Raw genomic sequence first — 17748 nt, 5'->3', positions numbered from 1 at the left:
TCATAGTTCCTGCAGCCAAACACAGCACATACCTTTCCCCTTGTGTTGAGAGTAGATATCAAGGAATGACACACGCTACTATTTAATTATGTCAACTCACTGAAAACGCATAAATAACACCAAAAACTTCACACACAAATACACGTACTCTTATGACAGATTCAGTAGTTCTCAGGTCAATCCGCTAGAGAGAGCTCTACTACCTGTCCCTCGATATCTCGCTGAGTGTCGCGTATTGTCTCTACTGTATTTGCTATAATCACACCTCAAAATCACACCTTAACCATTAAATTCACTATACATTTCGAAACCCATTAACAAGCACACTCCACCACCTACCAATTTCTACATACTCTTAACAAACCAGACCGTCTTTCCTTATTTACAATCACTTCAAATGTCACAGCTGGGTGTGTTACGGCTGGGAGTTCTCCCTTCGGGAGAAGTATGGCGGGGAGTGGGTGGAGATGGCGGACTGATCGCGTACAGTCGCAGTAATCAAAAGGTACAGTAGAAAACTAAAGTTATGAACTTTCATGTTTGTTTTGGGAAGATTACCACGACACTTCTAGAATGTAACTGTTAGGTCCTCGTCTTTCTAAAATATTAACGTAGGGTTTTCTTTGGTGACTTTATATTCATGTAGGTTCTGTTCTCCGTCTTCGGACTCGGCATGTTGCCCCGATGGGCTTTTGTAAAATATGGGGAAGCACGAATGATAGTACCTCGTTAACTTACTAGCTCCTTGAGGTTGGTGGCCAATTTTTCTCTTAACCCTTAAATTTATTCATCTCTTTTGGTATGTAAGTATTTTTTTTTGTTGGTCACCACGTAGTATGAACTAGCCACTGTTTTCGGGACTGTTGCCCAGTTAGGGTCGTTTTGTAAATCTTTTCAGGAGTTCTTGTGCTAGCCTCCTTTCATTTCGGTCTCGACCTAAGTTTAATTATTCGCTTTCCATTTCTGTTTACGGTCTTGTAGGATGGGCATTCCGCTCCTATATTTTGGGTCTCTTGATCCTTTTCCTGGAAGTAACGAGTGTACTTGCCGTAATGTAAGGGGGTATATACCCATTTCTATGCTATCACCGCCTAAGTCTGATGAACTATTGGGTTACGTTTCAACTCGTGAAATATGTGCTACTGAGAATTGTTTATGATTTTAAAGGCTGGTCTAAAGTACTGCTGTGTGTAAGGCCGTGTGCTTATGGTACTTGAGGCTTCACCCCTATTAGTTGGTAATTTATTACCTCCTGCCGAGATCATTGGGTGTAAAGGCTTTAGAGCTATTGAGCTTGTCTTTCGTGTAAAATTTATTCAGGTATAGGGTGTTCCCATTTATACGGTTGGTGTCTGAGCTATTTGCTCAACTACTATATTTTTTATTGTAATTATCATTGTGAATAAGTTACCTGCTGAAAAGAAAGGAAATGCAAAGTTTTCCAAATTTTACCTTCATTCCTCGGTTCTAATTTTTTACTTTGTATACCCAGTCAACCCAGGCGCTTCCCATTGCTATGTGAGCCAGTGAATCCCCGTAATAATAATAATAATAATAATAATAATAATAATAATAATAATAATAATAATAATAATAATAATAATAATCTTTTTCTACCTCTTTCTCCACACCTGTGGGTCGTGGATTCGAACTGTGTAGCACATATGGATTTGGCCCTGTTTTACGGCTGGATGCCTTTCCCGATGCCAACCCTATATGGAGGGATATAATCACTAGTGCGTGTCCCTGTGGTGGTTGGAAGTGTAGTGTGTTGTCTGAATAAGAAGAGGAAAGTGTTGGAACAAACACAAACACCCACTCCCCGGGCCAGAAGAATTAATCAAACGCAATTAAAATCGCCGACCCAGCCGGGAATCGAACCCGGGACCCTCTGAACCGAAGACCTCAACGCTGACCATTCATCCAATGAGTCGGACATTAATAATAATAATAATAATAATACTAATATTAATAATAATAATAATAATAACGCTGAAATGTAATATTTACTGTAGTGTATTTAATTTTTCTTGATCACACCGCACATTTACCAGAATGCAAAGTACCTTTAACGTTAATTATGCATTTATGGTAGTGAAGAGTAACATTCATATTGAGTTTATACTCCAGTTCCAAAATAGTGACGTTTCCGCAATTTCTATAAATCCCCACCAAGAGTATAAAATGATTCCCAACAATTTCTTCTGACAGCAATATTAAACAACTGATGAAGTCAGGCTCCAAAATACCTGGCCTTCCTTAATTATGAATGAATCTATAATGAAGAATATCACAATCAATCCCTCGAGGGTGTTGACCGTGTTGTGAGCTCGCAATCAGGAGATAAAGGGTTCAAACCCCACTGTCGGCTGCACTCAAGATGGTTTTACATGGTTTCCCATTTTCACACCAGGTAAATGCTGGGGCTGTACCTTAATTAAGGTCACGGTCGCTTCCCTCACATTCCTAGGTCTTTCCTGTCCCATCGCCTGCATAAGACCTATCTGTGTCCGTGCAACGTAAAGCAACTACATACATACATACATACATTAGCATTATAGACTGTTATGCCTTCCAGCGTTCAGTCTGCAAGCCTCTGAGAAATTACTAAACGTCGCCACAATCCTCGATTTGCAACTAGTGTTGTGGCCTCATTTAGTTCTATACCTCTTATCTTTAAATCGTTAGAAACCGAGTCTAACCATCGTCGTCTTGGTCTCCCTCTACTTCTCTTACCCTCCATAACAGAGTCCATTATTCTCCTAGGTAACCTATCCTCCTCCATTCGCCTCACATGACCCCACCACCGAAGCCGGTTTATGCGTACAGCTTCATCCATCGAGTTCATTCCTAAAATAGCCTTTATCTCCTCATTCCGAGTACCCTCCTGCGATTGTTCCCACCTGTTTGTACCAGCAATCATTCTTGCTACTTTCATGTCTGTTACTTCTAACTTATGATTAAGATATCCTGAGTCCACCCAGCTTTCACTCCCGTAAAGCAAGGTTGGTCTGAAAACAGACCGACGTAACGATAGTTTAGTCTGGGGGCTGACTTCCTTCTTACAGAATACTGTTGATCGCAACTGCGAGCTCACTACATTAGCTTTACGACACCCTGATTCAATCTCACTTACTATATTACCATCCTGGGAGAACACACAACCTAAATACTTGAAATTATCGACTTGTTCTAGCTTTGTATCACCAATCTGACATTCAATTCTATTGAATTTCTTACCTACTGACATCAATTTAGTCTTCGAGAGGCTAATTTTCATACCATACTCATTGCACCTATTTTCAAGTTCCAAGATATTAGACTACAGACTTTCGGCACAGTCTGCCATTAAGACCAAGTCGTCAGCATAGGCCAAACTGCTTACTACATTTCCACCTAACTGAATCCCACCCTGCCATTTTATACCTTTCAGCAGATGATCCATGTAAACTACGAACAGGGAAGGTGAAAGGTTACAGCCTTGTCTAACTCCTGTAAGTACCTTGTACCAAGAACTCATTCTACCATCAATTCTCACTGAAGCCCAATTGTCAACATAAATGCCTTTGATTTATTTTAATAATCTACCTACCTTTAATTCCATAGTCCCCCAGTATGGCGAACATCTTTTCCCTCGGTACCCTGTCATATGCTTTCTCTAGATCTACGAAACATAAACACAACTGCCTATTCCTCTCGTAGCATTTTTCAACTACCTGGCGCATACTGAGAATCTGATCCTGACAGCCTCTCTGTGGTCTGAAACCACACTGGTTTTCATCCAACTTCCTCTCAACGACTGATCGCCCCCTCCCTTCCAAGATGCCAGTGAATACTTTGCGTGGTATACTAATCATTGAGATACCTCGATAGTTGTTGCAATCCTTCCTGTTCCCTTGCTTATAGATAGGTGCAATTACTGCTTTTGTCCAATCTGAAGGTACCTTACCAACACTCCACGCTAATTTTACTACTCTATGAAGCCATTTCATCCCTGCCTTCCCACTATACTTCACCATTTCAGGTCTAATTTCATCTATTCCTGCTGCTTTATGACAATGGAGTTTATTTACTATCCTTTCCACTTCCTCAAGCATAATTTCACCGACATAATTTTCCTCCTCCCCATGAGCTTGGCTGTTTGCAACACCACCATGATGATTTCCTTTTACATTGAGAAGATGTTCAAAATATGCCCTCCACCTCTCCAGTGATTCCCTGGGATCTATTATGAGTGCACCTGAATTACTCAAAACACCGTCCATTTCCTTTTTCCCTCCCTTCCTAAGATTCTTTATTACTGTCCAGAAAGGTTTCCCTGCTGCTTGACCTAGCCTTTCCAGGTTATTACCAAAATCTTCCCATGACTTCTTTTTGGATTCAACAACTATTTGTTTCGCTCTGTTAGCAACTTGTAAAAAAAAAAAAAAAAAAAAAAAAAAACCCATAATCAATCAACGTTTTTATTATAATACTCTTGTACGCTTGACTAAGTGGTATGTTCCGAACTGTCAGTGGAGAGATGGCGTGGGAGGACATCAGTAGACGAATAAGTTTGGATGGTGTCTTTAAAAGTAGGAAAGATCACAATATGAAGATAAAGTTGGAATTCAAGAGGACGAATTGGGGCAAATATTTGTTTATAGGAAGGGGAGTTAGGGATTGGAATAACTTACGAAGGGAGATGTTCAATAAATTTCTAATTTCTTTACAATCATTTAAGAAAAGGCTAGGTAAACAACAGATAGGGTATCTGCCACCTGGGCGACTGCCCTAAATGCAGATCAGTAGTGACTGATAGTGATTGATTTTGATTAGGAGTTAAATTCTATGTCCGCCTCTGTGGTGTAGTGGTTAGTGTGATTAGCTGCCACCGCCAGAGGCCCGGGTTCGTTTCCCGGCTCTGCCACGAAATTTGAAAAGTGGTATGAGGGCTGGAACGGGGTCCACTCAGCCTCGGGAGGTTAACTGAGTGGAGGGGGGTTCGATTCCCTCCTCAACCATCCTGGAAGTGGTTTTTCGTGGTTTTCCACTTCTCCTCCAGGCAAATGCCGAGATGGTACCTAACTTAAGGCCACGGCCGCTTCCTTCCCTCTTCCTTGTCTATCCCTTCCAAACTTCCTATCCCCCTCAAGGCCCCTGTTCAGCATGGCAGGTGAGGCCGCCTTGGCGAGGTACTGGTCATTTTCCCCAGTTGTATCCCCAGACCCAAAGTCTGAAGCTCCAGGACACCGCCCTTGAGGCGGTAGAGGTGTTCCCTCGCTGAGTACGAGGGGAAAACTAACCCTGGAGGGTAAACAGATTACGAACGAACGAAGTTAAATTCTATAATTTGGTTCCTCATAGAATACGAAACGTAGTAAAAGAAGCGTACTTACGTCTATGTCGAAGTTGAGCAAAAGATCATTATTCGAACGTTTTCGAACAAGGAGAGGAAGTTGAACTTTCTCTTCACATTTTTCCGGAACTTCTGCGGCCCAGTCTTTGAACAGTTTGTCTTCAAAATTTCGCATGTCGTCTAAAATTGCTTCATATCTTGCGTATATGTCCTCTGCCATCGGGGAAGAAACAATCCTGAAATAAACAACGAAATATTTCATGTATTATGAGAAGAGAAAGCAATAAAGGTAAAGCAATGTAGGGAGCATATACTATAGAATAGCAAATAAAAGAGCCCTGTGCTAAAAGCATCATTATGTTCTCTTGAAATGTTATTTGGTTTGTGAGACAATGTCAAACTTGTACATGGTGTAACTATATATTTCCTGGCAAGCTTGGCTCGTGGTTTTGTTCTAAGCAAGTCATCATCGGTGACTCAGCCTTCCACTTTAGGCCTACTTATTACTTTCATACCGTGAAAGAGATGTTGCGTCATACTACTTCGTGTGCTCTATACAGGTGAAGCGAAATTCGCGCACTCAGGCGGCTCCTCACATGCTAGCAAAAAAAAAAAAAAAAAAAATCTCTCACAAACGTTCATCCTGCGAGTATATCCGAGAGAAAAAGGACGTTGAAGCGTGGCAATCTGGCAACACTGTAACCACATGTAGGGTAACTACCTCTATCAACACATATTAGTCGTGCTGTTGAAGTTGGTGCAGTGGATAGAGTTTTAGTGCCGGGAGTGTCCGAGGACAAGTTCGGCTCGCCAGATGCAGGTCTTTTGATTTGACACCCGTACGCGACCTGCGCGTCGTGATGAGAATGAAATGATGATGAAGACGACACATACACCCAGCACCAGTGCCAGGGAAATTAACCAATTAAGGTTAAAATTCCCGACCCTGCCGGGAATTGAACCCGCGACCCCTGTGGCCAAAGGCCAGCACGCTAACCATTTAGCCATGGATATAGTTAATATGGTTAAAAAACTACATCAAGATTTTTTCTTAAAAAAGGTGATATTTTGAACCTTACATTGGCATGTGGGTCCCGAGGTGTAAGAGTACCTGCCACTTAACCGCTGGTGAGGGGTTTGATTCCCAGTCATGAGGGGTTATTATCTAGATCTGAGGGCTGGTTCGAGGTCCAATCAGCCTACGTGATTACAATTGAGGTGCTATCTGACCGTGAGATAGCGAACCCGGACTAGAAAGCTCGTTTCTCATGAAGTCCAGCAACTAAGGCGCTGTTCTAACCTACTAGATATCAAATCAAAATAAATCACCACTGATCTGCCTTTAGGGCAGTCACCCAGGTGGCAGATACCCTATCAGTTGTATACCTGGTCTTTTCTTAAATAATTTCAAAGAAGTTGGAAATTTATCGAAAATCTATAAATTCACATTTACCCCAATTTGTACTCTTGAATTTCAACTTAATCTTCATATTGTGACCTTTTCTACTCTCAAATACACTAGGGCGACTTTTCTTGGGTACAATAACTTCCATAAACATTTTCACTCACTGTGCAGTGCAGAGGTAAGTCAGTCTACTCACGGGTGTTTTAGAGCCTTGAAGAGGTTGATGGGTCGGGCCATCCTGTTCCGCAGCATATCCACCCATCTCAGTGCGCCCGCCACTGGAGGCATATTTCTGTCTACTGGCATACTTCCTGTTTCAGCAAAAGTCTGCATCTGGATGGCGTACAGCTCCTAAGATGAAAATATTATTATTTTATTTGGGGAAAAAAGATAGAAATACCAAGTGATAGGCAGAATGCACTCATTCATCCCTTACACAAAAAAGGGGACCAAACTAACGTCATCAACTACAGAGGTATCTCCCTTGTTCCTATAGCATACAAAATCCTATCCAAAGCATTGGAGCGGAGGCTTGAAACACATCTAGATAAACAAATTGGTGAATACCAGGCCGGGTTCAGGAAAGGGCGTTCATGTGCTGAGCAGATTTGTATTCTATAATCACTTATAAAAATAAGATCAATGTGAAATCAGAATAGGACAATCATAACCTTCGTTGATTTCAAAAAGGAATATGATTCCATAGATCGTGGAGTGCTCATGAACGTTCTGCATTGGAGTGGATGAGAAATCTCTGGCCATAATTCGACAATCTCTTACAAACACATTTTCTCAAGTAAAATTTATAGGCGAACTCTCAAATCCGTTTGAGATAAGGAGTTTGAGGCAAGGAGACCGCCTTTCTCCCACTACTCTTTAATTGTATTTTAGAAAAAGTTATTAGGGAATGGAGGTTGAGAATGATTGAAAATGGAATAAAAATTGGGGTAAAGATATGTTGTGAAAAAAATGCGATGATGTTGGACTGCCTCGCCTTCGCAGACGACGTAGTTCTTATTGCAGACAACCGTCAAACAGCCAAGAAACCGCCCAAAGTCTCACAGCCCATGGTTCCAGGACACTGCCCTTGAGGCGATAGAGGTGGGATCTCTCTCTGAGTCCGGGGGAAAAGCCAACCCTGGAGGCTAAACGGATTAAGAAAGAAGAAGAAGAAAATGTTGGACCTGTACCTTAATTAAGGATACGGTCGTTACCTTTCCAGTTCTTGCCTTTTCCTGTTCTTCTGTAGCCAAAAATGTTCGATGTGTTAATGAAACGTTGAGAAAGTAGCAAAAATTCCACCTAATCCCCCAAGCCAGAGGAATTAAGAAGAGGCGGTAAAATCCTCGCTCTGACCGGGAATCGAACTTAGGACCCTCTGAACCGAAGGCCACTCCGCTGACCACTCAGCCAAGGCGCTAGAGAAATACGCAGCATTCAATAACCGTGAATTACATCGGGAATGATTAGAAATGCTTTAGAACACTGTGTAACGCTATCCTCTCATTTGCATATCCACTTTTCTTGAACTAACTGGAAAACAGACGTATTCATCTGCGAGATATAGAAAACCATTCGGTCTATATGTTTCAGCTGTAGTTTTAGAGCAACTAACCTTAAGCAATGTCACAAATTTAGTTATATTTTCCATGAGCTGTACTGTACCATTCTGTTTAATCGTGAGAATGGATATTTAACGCAGTAAAAATATTGCGCAATAGGACGCCGCTTGTGAGGGCGTGATGCTATCCAGAGCGCGGGAATACAGAAGGTAATTCCCGAGGCAGGGTGTGGCTGTGTACAAGTGAGAAAGAATATATGTGGAAGAGAGAAAGAGAGATAAGATTTTGTTATGGGAAGTCACAGCACCACCCTAACAAAATTTTAAGCGGGAGCAGACAGGTTCGCCACACCACGGGAAGATCTTTAGTGGCCACATTCCAGACTCAAGTTGTTTCTCGGGGAATTCCCTAGCATCGTTTGGTTTGGTGCCTCCTATAAGAGCTGAGAGATGAGGAGGAGGGCATTCATTCAACGATCACATTGCTGCTCGTGTGCGTCGCGTCTGCCTAGATTACGCCAGAAACCTTTATGTTCAGAACAAAGGCAGTGAGTAATTAGTGCAGTGCGATAACTTTGATTCAGTGGATCAATGATCTATAAAGTTACATGTGGTAGATTCATAGGTGTGACAATATTTAGATACTTATCAGCGAGGTCGCGTGTGGCAAATTCATTAGCAACAAAAGAACGCTATACTTATAGACGTCAATAAGAAGCGGTAAGGGCGAAGCTCGCGAGGTGCAGAGGAAGTGCGGATAATAGGCTAAGGAAGTCTATATTCATTCTAAGATAGACCTGTGAATCCGAATTAGGCGGGCATGAAAACACGATAAGTGACTAGATAGGTTCGAGGGCTGAAAACAGATAGTGACATAGTGCACAAGTTAGTGAGTATACGGTTATACGAGAATAGAGGACAAGGAGTTGTAATGTTACAGAGTGTTAGAACTGTATGCTAGCTCCAACCTTAAATAAAAGCCCAGAATGATGTGTTGTAATTGAAGTAGGCATCTCATTGTAGTAAGAGGCCAAGACGTGTTCCAAGGGTTGAGGGGTGCAAGATCTTCAGAACGTGGCTTCGAAAAGACGCTACCTTGAACGAGTCATCCCTCAAGAAGACGGCACCATGGACCCGTGGTACGTGGAAACCGGACTCCAAGGATCGACCCTGGACGAGACCACTACCATGATGGGCTAAACCATTATAGCCTACCCAGATGGGGAGAGGAGGAGGTCATCAAATGATAGATAAGTGGGCCATAATTTTCTAGGCATGCAGTAGGATTGGGGAGTTACGCAGAAATGGAAGGATTAAACTTGTAAATATTAACATAGGATTTGATTGTAGCCTATCAGGCTGCGTACTAAGGTTGTTTTGATGTATTTATAGTGTAAGGGTAGATAGATTTTCTTTTTCTCTATATGTAATGCAGAAAATGATGCAACTTGATAACACTGCAAGATGTAGTGTGCGTAGTTGGTTATGAGCTGTTTGAGAGCGATAGACCAGATATTTTTCTTTGTGTCGGTCGTTGGATACGTTTCCCTTGTATGTTAGGGCCACTTAGAGTAATTATCATTTCATTTCTCTGGGGAAGGGCAGACATATCTGCGTAATGTAGGTGTGCATGCTGACTGTATTTGATTATATGCATGGCTCTATCTATGCAACTTTGATGAATATAATCTAACATAGGCGGATACATTAACACTATTTGGCCCGGTGCTACTCTGCCAAACACGGGCTTGAACCTCTGACCCCAAGGTCACTGTATACTCGTGATATAATTGACCATGAAGATTTTACGGGGTCGTATTGTTGAATACTTTATATAATGTAATTGAGACCAGCGGTTATCTGTTAATGGGGTTGGATACGTAGAGGGCGAGGTATTTTCCTCACTCATTTCTATGGTCATTTTGCTTCGCTGTGTGTAGAAGTATAAACCCCTTTGTGAAGGGGAGCCGGAAGAGCGCCAGATATAGGGTACGAAGTCAGGCGGTAGTTTGTTTACAAATTTTTTTGGTGATGTCGGCCAGGCCCTTGGCGAGACAGCAGGGTCGATGTATGGCCTGCTCAGTGGGGAGTAGGCTCGGCCATCTTTAAATCGCCCGGAGGAAAGTCATTCTTCTTTTGGCAGGGAAGCGGTTTGCGGACACAGTTGTTTCATTTATTTTGACTTTTTACCTCCCTTTTTGTTCTTTTGCTTGTTTCGCATTTCTTATGGTTGCGTATTATACTTAAGTTATCTTGACACTATATAATTGGTAATGATAGTCCATCTGTTGACACAAAATTTTGCCTGGTGGACGTGGGTTCACGTCCGGGTATATATCCAAACCATGGCTGTAGAGTAGGTTATCTGAGGCGTTTTTTAAATACTTATTTGTGCTGCTATTTAGGTGTATATACATTTCCCAAAATGGGAGATGACTCTCTAATAATAGCTCCAGTTTCTGCGGAATATCCCTAATTCTACCGTCATGTCCTTTATGCCGTAGGCATAGTGGTGCTGTTTCCATGTAGGGGACACATCCGTTTTTTCCCTGGTTCACAGATCTACAACTTCAGCACAACATCATCACGCAAAATGTATTTTCTTTTTCTTTTAAAATTGTTGATGTGAGCCCTTGAGGCACTTATTTTGGCACTACAGGTGCAATTATTGTAAGTACCCTAATTTTTCTAATATACTGACTTATGCTCAAAATTCATATCGTAGCGAAAGTGTTCCTCATGTAGTAGTTTACTGTAATTGTATTGTTTCCCATAATTCTCTCGTCACAAGAACCTAGTAAACGACCTTTCTGCCGACTGCAGTTGAGCTGGTGCCCGTATGTAATAACAGGTGAGCAGGTAAGTATGATCCTGCAGTGTTGTTGTGCCCTGTAGGGTACAGTACATGCAGACAGAATCGTTTGATACAAGTTGAGAAACCTACCTCAGACACCTTCATCTCCTTGTCCAACATGTCAACTATGAACTTGTATTTGCCTGTGAACTGGTCCTTGATGAGCGGTCGGTCCAGAACCGTCCCAACAATCTCGATCAACTGAAACAACAAAAGGATTATATTATTAATGTGTCTGGTTGTAGGACAAGCTAAGTACTTTTAAGCTTTCGGAGATGCCGAGGTGCCGAAATATTGTCCTGTAAGAGTTCTTTCCGTGCTAGTAAATCTGCCGATATGAGGCTTTCGTATTTCAATATTTTCAAATTCCACTGGACTGAGAACCTACCAACTTAGCTCAGAAACCGGTGAGATCGAGCGGCGTCTGCTGTGATTGAGAAACTGGGTGTTATTGTGGCGAAGGATGGTACTGTGACTGGACATTACGCACACCCAGTTCCGGAACGAAAGGAATTCATCCCTTGCAATTAAAATCCCACGATCCTGCCAGGAATTTAATCTGGCACCCCGAAGCTCAAAGGCCAAGACCACTCAGCCACGTTACTGCACATATCTCAGCTTATATGCCTTAAGAGGAGTTAGAATACCAGAGTGTAATATTTTGGTAATAGATGAAAGTTGCTTCCTCAGCTGCTGAAGTTCCTTACATGTAGGCTGAGAGCATTCATTCATTCTTCATTCAATAACGAATGCTCTCTCCCCAGTTGTTGGCTATCCGTGACTAAGGAGTGTTCAGTGGCGGCAGGGAGCCCACGGCTTGTAAGGGGCCCATGACTGTTTCTTAATTCAGTAGCTGAAGAGTGATTTTACATATAGATGAAGCTACAGCACCCAACGCAGTATTATTTGTATTACAGAGGGTTATCCGTGTTTTAACATTTTCACAGCAAGAAAATGCTGGCTGAATCTGTGGTGTAGTAATATAATAATTTCCTGTGGCTATTTCTAGCCGAGTGCAGCCCTTGAAAGGCAGACCCTCCGATGAGGGTGGGCGGCATCTGCCATGTGTAGGTAACTGCGTGTTATTGTGGTGGAGGATAGTGTTATGTGTGGTGTGTGAGTTGCAGGGATGTTGGAGACTGCACAAACACCCAGCCCCCGGGCCAATGGAATTAACCAATGAAGGTTAAAATCCCCGACCCGGCCGGGAATCGAACCCGGGACCCTCTGAACCGAAGGCCAGTACGCTGACCATTCAGCCAACGAGTCGGACTGTGGTGTAGTGATTTGTGTGAAGCCCGGGTTCGATACCCGGTTCTGCCACGAAGTTTGAAAAGAGGTACGAGGGCTACAACAGAGTCCACTCAGCCTCGGGATTCAATTCCCACCTGAACCATCCTTGAAGTGGTTTTCCGTGGTTTCCTACTTCTCCTCGAGGCAAATGCCGGGATGGTAATTAATTAAGGCCACGGCCGCTTCTTTCCCTCTTCCTTGTTTATCCCTTCCGATCTCCCCATTCCCCACTAGGCCCCTGTTAAGCATAGCAGATGAGGCAACCTGGGCGAGGTACTGGTCGTCCATCCCAGTTGTATTCCTAGACCCAATGTCGCATGCTCCAGGACACTGCCCTCGAGGCGATAGAGGTGGGATTCCTCTCTGAGTCCGGGGGAAAAGCCAACCCTGAAGGTTAAACAGTTGAAGAAAGAAGAAGAAATGGTATTGTTGCAGTGTTGCACAACTCCCAATAATTTTGCACTTCATTTGTTGTCTTTTCTTCTGATGTTTTAGTTTAATAAAGCTAACATATATTCGAAAACATGTTAAAATCAACCATCTGTGGTCGTTCGCTGCACTAATGCTTCGTAATGGACCAATAAACGCTGCTGGCTTCGAATCTAACTCAGGGGGTTTGCTTTCCTACGGCAACTCCCTAGCGGACAGCGCGGCGCAATGTACCTCAGCAGGGAAGAGCCTAAGCCTGTAGCATGCTCGCCAGTATCGGTTTCAGGGAGTTGTACGAGACTACAAAGTCCCTACCGAGAAACAGTTCCAAATGTCCGCGTAAGATTGCGCCACTCTGCGGAGATCAGTTCATACCTACCCTTTCTCCTCTCGCAGAAGTAATTCATTTCCACTTGTTTTAATTTACAATTTTTGCTTTACATTGCACCGACGCAAATATGTTTACGGCGACGATGGGATAGGAAAGGGCTAGGAGTTGGAAGGAAGCGACCGTGGCTTTAACTAAGGCACAGCCACAGCATTTGTCTGGTGTGAAAATGGGAAACAGCGGAAAACCATCTTCAGGACTTCTGACAATGGTGTTCGAACCCACTATCCCCCAAATGCAAGGTCATAGCTACACGACGCTAACCGCGCGACCAACTTGCTGGGTAATTTATTTCCCACGTCATACCAAACCACCCAGAATATTACCGACATCTTGCTTCAATGAAAAACAGGACGTCAAATTTTCAGTTTATGTGAGGCAAAAGTAACTGCGCCAGGCGGAGAGGCTCAGATGGTTAAGGCGCTGGCCTTCTGACCCCAACGTATCAGCTTCGATCGGGGTTCAGTCCGGTGGTATTTGAAGGTGCTCAAATACGTCAGCTTCGTGTCACTAGATTTACTGGCATGTAAAATAACTCCTGCGGGACAAAATCCCGGCATCTCGGTGTCTCCGAAAACCGTAAAAAGTCGTTAGTGGGACGTAAAGCCAATAACATTATTATTAAGAATAAGTGTAGTTACAGTGAACAATTAGCCTCTTATTTCCCTGGTTGTAATTGCCAGATATATTTCAGTTTTAGTAGGAATGTAGTTCATTACTTAACGATAATACAGTTTCTTAAATATTTCTGAAAGCTATACAAATATGACACTAAAAATTTTGGGGCAACACCCAGCTTCAGATACCACCAGCCGCTACTGGTTATTCCAAACTTTGACCGTCGTAGTGCAGAGCTTCTTTCGTCAATAGGAGTACGGCAGTTATTTCTGTAAGAATGTGGGTTTCCCAGCCTGTTCCAATAATAACCATCCCTTGCTGCCACTCGCAACAATCAACAAGGCTTTTGAAGTAATTTGCCAGTTCTGAGAACCCAGTAGTCAGCGAAGATGCGATAACAAAGACATCCTACCCAAACTCTAAATACTGAAGTTTCGAGCCTGTTTATAACTCTCGGCAGTCAGTGTAGCTAAGTAGGCGTACGATGGTCGGTTGAGTTGTAAACTGTTTGGCCTTAGGAACGAGATTATTTCTTGATATTGTGACGGTCAGCGTGTTTTGGTAACTATATTTGGAATATGCATTTCGTCTGAGTGTGTGTTCGTACCATATAAGTGCATTATTTTAACTACTCCGGATTTGAAAACTAAATAGTGTAACTTATTATTGGTATGGGAACAACATGGATCACAGAGGTGTAAGAAGGTACGGGGGTGAATGGGCAGACAAGGAATTGACCAGTGCATAGGTCACGGCACTAAACTTTGAAATTTTATTTCTTTACTTCCTTTCTTTTTGTTACCTACTTTAAAATTCGATAAATAGAAAATATGAATAAACAGTTTGTCAGCTCCAATAACAGTGACTTAAAATCCAACAATCAGGTAGAAAACTAGAGAGAGTTATCAACGTGATAATACACGAAGGATAAGCATTAAAGCTCTGAAACAGGTACACTATTTATAAGAGAATGTTTGCTCCCCTAACCTACATAGCCTGGGAGTCTGAGCTCCAAAATTAATACAGTCCAGCCTCTCAGAGGCATAAGTTTTTAATAGCGCACTGACAACCTGTAGGTTGTTCTTAACCAAAGTATTTACACATCTTTTCCCTGATGTGGGCCTACTTATCGCTCGACAGTTTGTTACACACTGGTCTATACACAATTACAAAATCAACAGGTGCAATGAGTGCTCATTCTAAATGGCCTTAATGTAGAAAGGAAAGGTTTAATATGATTGGCCATGAACAAAAGGCTAGGAGGTGAAACCCTTGCACTCATTCTAGAAGTTTCTAAAACCCTAAGTTGGCTCATGGCCCAATGACACGGAGGCTAAGTCTATGCCGGGGTGACTAAATGAAAAACATTAAATTCCAACAGTGTGTTAAGAATTTCTGATGATTAGAAAGTGTAGTCACCCCATACCAAGTTGACTGGGAATCAACAGAGGAAAATCACTCTTCGTTCCGTTATATTATATGTTTCCCAGCAAGGATTTGAACAGAGGTCTCAGACTGGCTGAAAATCTACATTTGAACCATGAAGTTAGAACTTTACATGAATAAAAGAAGTTTGAAACCCTCTCCTCAAGCTATCTGCCGAAGCTATGAAATTTTGCTATTACTTTGAGTTGCTGGGCCTTCCAAACGCCGACCTGCGGTCCCTGCCTCCTTACTTCAGTACACGCCGCACACAATCAACTGGAGCGATGAAGATAACGACACAGTCCTAAAGTGCCCAGATTTTATAGCATTTCGAGGGGAAGTTTCCAGAACTCTTTACAGATAGGCTGAATGCTTCTACACACCCCCAATTGTAATTAGCTAGAGAACATATTCCCAAAAGTTTTGATGGTTGGTAGATACAGGAGTTGGAGGGAGCAGAAGTGTTGACAATCTTGATACAAGAACAAAACGATCCTCAAAACTAAGGTTAGCCACATCTGAAAATTAACTTTCCCTTAAGAACCCTCCTGCTGTGGGTAGGGGCGGTAGAATAACACCCACGGTGTCCCCTGCCTGTCGTAAAAGGCGACTAAAAGGGGCCCCAGGGGCTCTGAACTTTGGAGCGTGGGATGGCGACCACGGGGCCCTTAGCTGAGTCCTGGCATTGCTTCCACTTACTTGTGCCAGGCTCCTCACTTACATCTATCCTATCCGACCTCCCTTGGTCAACTCTTGTTCTTTTCCGACCCCGACGCTATTAGGTTTGCGAGGGCTAGGGAGTCTTTCATTTTCACCCCCTTCGTGGCCCTTGTCTTCCTTTGGCCGATACCTTCATTTTCCGAAGTGTCGGATCCCTTCCATTTTCCCCTCTGATTAGTGTTATATAGAGGATGGTTGCCTAGTTGTACTTTCTCTTAAAACAAAAATCACCACCACCAACTTAGGAACCGATTATCTTTAATCCCGCCAGAGGGGGCACTTGGGCCGACGGTAGAGACATCTAACGGTTGCAAACCCAAGTATCTTGCATTACATTAATTCAAGTTCTATAACATAGATGGCCTTATAGAAGGCGCGCAGAGAAGGTGTACCTCCGGTACAGTTAGTATCGTCGTTGTTGTGCATTGTAACAATATACAACCTTGTACCACGAAATAAACTTGTAACGTTCCTTATCAGGAAAACTGGTGGGAGCCGGGGCGGGGCGAACTTCTTATTGCCGCGAATGTGAGTGTTTATGCATTCATGCATGTATGAATACAATAGATCAGGTAATTCATTCATTAATTCGTAATGCCTATTGTAAGCTAAGGATAATTCTGTTCAGACTCGTGACACAAATAAATACCGTACCTGCACTAACACAAACTAACAGGGGTAAGATACATGTTGTCCGAGATTTAACACTGTTAACGTCCAGGACAAAAATAAGAAGTATTATAATGTATGCATTGGGTGTAAATAGTGATTAGGTATAATTATAATGTTTAATGTAGTAATAGATAAATTAATTGTAACAAGAAAATCATCACGTATCAAAAATAATTCTGATTGTAATAAATGATTCTTCTTTCCTCAGTTCCTGGCGATCGGGAACTAGGGGATGGAAGTATTTTATTCTAATATTGTGATATTTTAGAATTTCATCCAACAAAATAATTTGGAATTTCCTGATTAAATCGGTGATTCAATTATTAAGAAACGCATTCTAGGAATAAGTTTTAAATGTTTATCAAGTTATAGCAGTCATGCCTAGGTATACAATTTTATTATTATTATTATTATTATTATTATTATTATTATTATTATTATTATTATTATTATTATTATTATTATTAACAAATGCATTGACATTTGGGGATTGCCCGGTGGCAATGCTTACTTACAGTAGTATGAAAACGAAGTAGAATTAAAACATAAATTACATGACAACGATAACAACAACAACTACAACAGAAGTATAACAAACAATTCCATAAAATAACAATATAATAAATGATATCGAAATAAGGGAATTCACGATAACAAAAGAAGAATGCCGGGCTGAGTGGCTCAGACGGTTAAGGCGCTGGCCTTCTGACCCCAACTTGGCAGGTTCGATCCTGGCTCAGTCCGGTGGTATTTGAAGGTGCTCAAATACGTCAGCCTCACGTCGCTAGATTTACTGGCACGTAAAAGAACTCCTGCGGGACTAAATTCCGGCACCTCCGCGTCTCCGAAAACCGTAAAAGAGTAGTTAGTGGGACGTAAAACAAACAACATCATTATTATTACAAAAGAAGAATATAAAGAAAGTACGTTAAAACAAGAACAATTTTGACAATAAAAAATGAGATACGAGTAGTGTAACAAAATAGTTAAAAGCAATCGAAATGGAAGAAATCGTAACTATTACAACGAGTATGGTTGCCTTAAG

The 17748-nt window shown here is 42.1% G+C and overlaps 1 protein-coding gene across 1 annotated transcript in view; it reads right to left on the bottom strand.

The window, feature by feature from the left end:
* Dhc93AB (Dynein heavy chain at 93AB) overlaps positions 1-17748 on the bottom strand; it is a 780004-nt gene that overhangs the window by 521310 nt on the left and 240946 nt on the right. The window contains exons 11-13 of the mRNA XM_068228295.1: positions 11249-11359; positions 6940-7094; positions 5379-5574 (exon numbers count right to left, since the gene is read on the bottom strand). Coding sequence (XP_068084396.1) covers positions 5379-5574; positions 6940-7094; positions 11249-11359 — 462 coding nt within the window. The remainder of the gene's footprint in view (positions 1-5378; positions 5575-6939; positions 7095-11248; positions 11360-17748) is intronic.

The sequence above is a fragment of the Anabrus simplex genome, chromosome 6 (assembly GCF_040414725.1).
Source record: "Anabrus simplex isolate iqAnaSimp1 chromosome 6, ASM4041472v1, whole genome shotgun sequence".
Lineage (NCBI taxonomy): Eukaryota > Metazoa > Arthropoda > Insecta > Orthoptera > Tettigoniidae > Anabrus > Anabrus simplex.
This window is presented reverse-complemented; position numbering and strand designations above follow the sequence as displayed.